This window comes from Etheostoma spectabile, unplaced genomic scaffold, assembly GCF_008692095.1.
Source record: "Etheostoma spectabile isolate EspeVRDwgs_2016 unplaced genomic scaffold, UIUC_Espe_1.0 scaffold431, whole genome shotgun sequence".
In the NCBI taxonomy this organism is placed as follows: Eukaryota; Metazoa; Chordata; class Actinopteri; order Perciformes; family Percidae; genus Etheostoma; species Etheostoma spectabile.
This window is the reverse complement of record NW_022605607.1, coordinates 92,277-95,850: the sequence shown is the minus strand read 5'-3', so window position 1 is coordinate 95,850 and position 3,574 is coordinate 92,277. Positions and strand designations below refer to the sequence as shown.

At 49.2% G+C, this 3,574-nt stretch overlaps 1 protein-coding gene across 1 annotated transcript in view; it reads left to right on the top strand.

The window, feature by feature from the left end:
* The window catches only part of snrnp200 (small nuclear ribonucleoprotein 200 (U5)), a 62,240-nt gene extending 59,360 nt beyond the window's left edge, over window positions 1-2,880 (top strand). The window contains 3 exon segments of the mRNA XM_032511655.1: window positions 832-913; window positions 1,813-1,838; window positions 2,683-2,880. Coding sequence (XP_032367546.1) covers window positions 832-913; window positions 1,813-1,838; window positions 2,683-2,848 — 274 coding nt within the window. The 3' untranslated portion in view covers window positions 2,849-2,880.
* The last annotated feature ends 694 nt before the right edge of the window (window positions 2,881-3,574 follow it).

Here is a 3,574-nt window from a genome sequence, read left to right as displayed (position 1 = left end):
ACCTGACGCGCCCGGTCTCTGTGTCTCCGTGACTCTGGTCCCTCTCAGTTCCCGGGCGTTGAGAGCATCTTCGCATCTGGAGGAGGAGGACGAGGAGCGGACGGCGCGGTGCAAAGATGTCCGCCCCAGATGGCCGACGTCGCTTTCCCGCCCCCTCCTCCCTTCTCACCCTCAAACCCTCTAGCCACCACCCCTACCCAACATCGCGCTAGCTGTCGTACGAGGTCGCCGACAAGGAACACGTCAAGGGTGTGTGTGTGTGCTGTCGTTGTGTGTGTTTTTGTGGTGCTGTGTGCCCGGTGTTGCCGTGCTGTGTTCCCCCCGAGCTGTGTGTGTGTTGTGTTGTCCCCTGGTGTGTGGGTGTGTGTGTGTGGGTGTGTGTGTAAATATACCTGCTAAATCAAGACGATGGTTTTACCTTTTAATTAGAGCCGCAGCGATATATGCGAGGCGGGGTGCGTATTAGGCGTTCTGCCGATTTTTATCCATATCGGCATAATGCCCCACCCCGATAACAAAATTATTATATATTTTTCAAAGACATTTATTTTGATTCAAACAAAAATCATCTTAGCATGACAAATAATCTAGCATAGTCTGTCACCCGAGGACGCTCTACAACGTCCCTGTTATGAGGCGTTGCCATAGTGTGTAACAGAGGACGCTCTACAACGTCCCTGTTAGTGATGGCGTTGCATAGTCTGTCCACCAGAGGACGCTCTACAACAGGTTTTGTTTTCACTCTGTAGTACTTCGGGCTTCCTGAAGTACTCCAGTGTGTATTTGTATGCTAGTATCAGTGAATGAAGTATTTGTCCCTGTTGGTTCCAGCGGGAGTCCGGTTCTGGTTCAGGTTCAGCTGGAGAGAGAGGAGGAGGTCACCGGGCCCGTCATCGCACCGCTCTTCCCCCAGGTACACCCACTTCCTGTTCTAATACTAGTTACTAACACCACTGAAGAAGTAGGACAAAGGAAACACTGATGGAAGGAGGAAAGACAGAAGTAAACCAAGAAAGAAATATGGAGAGACAGAAGGAAAAAAAGGAGAAAGAAAGAAAGAGGAGTAAGAAGGAAGGAAAGATGGGAACTGGAACTCATTAAATGTGATATCTCCGAACTAAACATTCAGAGTGATCGACGGTTCTAGTTTTCTTTCTTTTTTTCACGTAGAACCATGATTAAAGGTTTAAACCGAAGACAAGACTTTGGCGTTTATTGGGCTGAATGGGCGTTCAGATATCAAGCACGGTTTCTCCAGAATCCCAGTTTACGTATCGTCCCGTTTTCAGACCGGCTCAGATTTTCCAATGTGTGTGTATGTGGCGCAATGTTCAGAGCTAGAGTGGAGGACAGAGTGGGGGGGGGCTGGGGGACGGATCTCTGGAAGTTTCTCAAACAAAATGTCTCTCTCTCCTCCAGTTTTAACTCTTCAGACTTCATTTTTGGTGGAAATGTAGGAAATCTTGCTCCGGTCGCAGACATGTAACTATGGAGACTAAAAGGACTGGTTTTACATGGAGTCTGGTTGGTTTAGCTCTAGCTGCTTCATAGCTGTTTCTGGGAAACAGAAAGGTCTTAAACAGGTTTTAAAAAGTTACATCTCTAAAGGGTTAAGACAGTTAACACTTTTATTATTTTTTATTAAGTTTTATTGCTATTCGGATGGGCCCCAATAGCAGGCACACTGATAAAATTTCTGCGGAATTTTCTGAGTTATAGTGTTGCTACATTTGCGATGTGATAGATGTTAATGATTTTAAGAATGTATTTATTGATAATGAGATGTTTGTCTGTGTGTATCTCATGTAACCTCACCGTGAGGAGGGCTCTGGTGGGTCGTGATCACCGGGACCCGAATCGACACCAGCTGATCTCCATCAAGAGGCTCACGCTGCAGCAGAAAGCCATGCAGGTTCGTCCCCACACACCACACACACACCCAAGAACCACCCCACCCCCCAACCCACCCAGAACCCCCACCCCCCCACCCACACAAAACACACCCACGACCGAACCACACCACCCCCCACACCACACACAACAACAACCAGAACCACCCCCCCCACACACCCAAACACACACACAACACAGACACCCCCCCCCCCCACACACACACACACAGAACCCCCCCACCCCCCCCACACACACAGAACACCCCCACCCCCCACACACCACACCACACCAAACCCCCCCACCACACACACACGCACGCACACAACACAGAACCCCACCACACCCACACACACACACACCACCCCCCCCACCCCCCACACACACACACACACAGAAACCCCCACCCCCCCACAACACACCACACGAAACCCCCCACAACAGAAACCACACACACACAGAACCACACACACGTGCTCCCCCCAGAACCCCGAGATCTGTGGTTCACTCACTGGGTTAAGTGACTTCTTCTATGGTGAATGAAAGGGTCCATCCCACCAAGTAGGACATCCAATCAAATCGAAGCGTTGACGTCAATGCTGCTGCTTGTTCTGCCGTTGTTTACCTTTCTCTTCTTCTAGTCTCTAATGGCAGTAGTCGGTCTCATTAGCGCCACCTCTGTTCAGGAGGAGACTGCAGCTAGTCGTGATGTCAACCGGTCACATGACATCACCGTGTTACCGCTCGCTTGAACCAATCCGTCTGATGTACTCTCTCTCCCCCCCACCCCAGCCCCCTCCCTCTGCAGGTCAAATTGGACTTTGTTGCCCCGGCGATGGGCGTCCACAACTACACGCTGTACTTCATGAGCGACGCGTACATGGGCTGCGACCAGGAGTACAAGTTCAGCGTGGATGTGAAGGAGGCGGACAGCGACGGGGACAGCGACTCGGACTGAGACCCGGCGCCAGGGTGACATCATCAGGCGCCAGGGTGACATCATCAGGCGCCAGTCAGCTGCTTCCTGTAGATATCCAGCATATGTAAGCGTGTCGTTTAGCAGGTTTTTTGTTTTGTTTTTATTTTAAAATCCCCCGACTGACGTGACGCGGTCCCGAGTGAACAGGAACACACTCGGCTCGCTGAAGCTGCGATCTGATTGGCCGTCTACGGGTTGGACTTAAATTTGAAAAAGTCGACATTGATCTGCTCTCTAACGGCGGAGGGGAAACGTTCCAGTTATGTTTCTTTCTGGACATTTTGGACTTTGTCTTAAAGTTTTTAAATGATGTCTGTCTGGAATTTTTTTTTTTTTTCAATAAAGAGAAACCACAGAACTGTTTTTATCATTTATTCATTCATAACAATGTCTTAATGAATCAGTTATAAAGCGTTTAATAAGTATTTAAAGCATAATCTGGGACAGTAGTCTATCGATGGCGTTAGTTCGGGAAATGACGTAGCAAAGGGTCGCAGGTCGGAGTCGAACCCGCAAACCTCGAGATGGGCGCCCGCTGTACCGGCTGAGCTCACCGGGCGCACATTCATATTTAACAAAAACAATACTCAAACTGATCGATTGATTATCAAAATACTTGGACACACACACGCAATTTATTGTCAGTGGAATAACTTGGCGATAGCTACGGATTAAGTGATGTGTTAATCTCAGACGCTCGGGTGA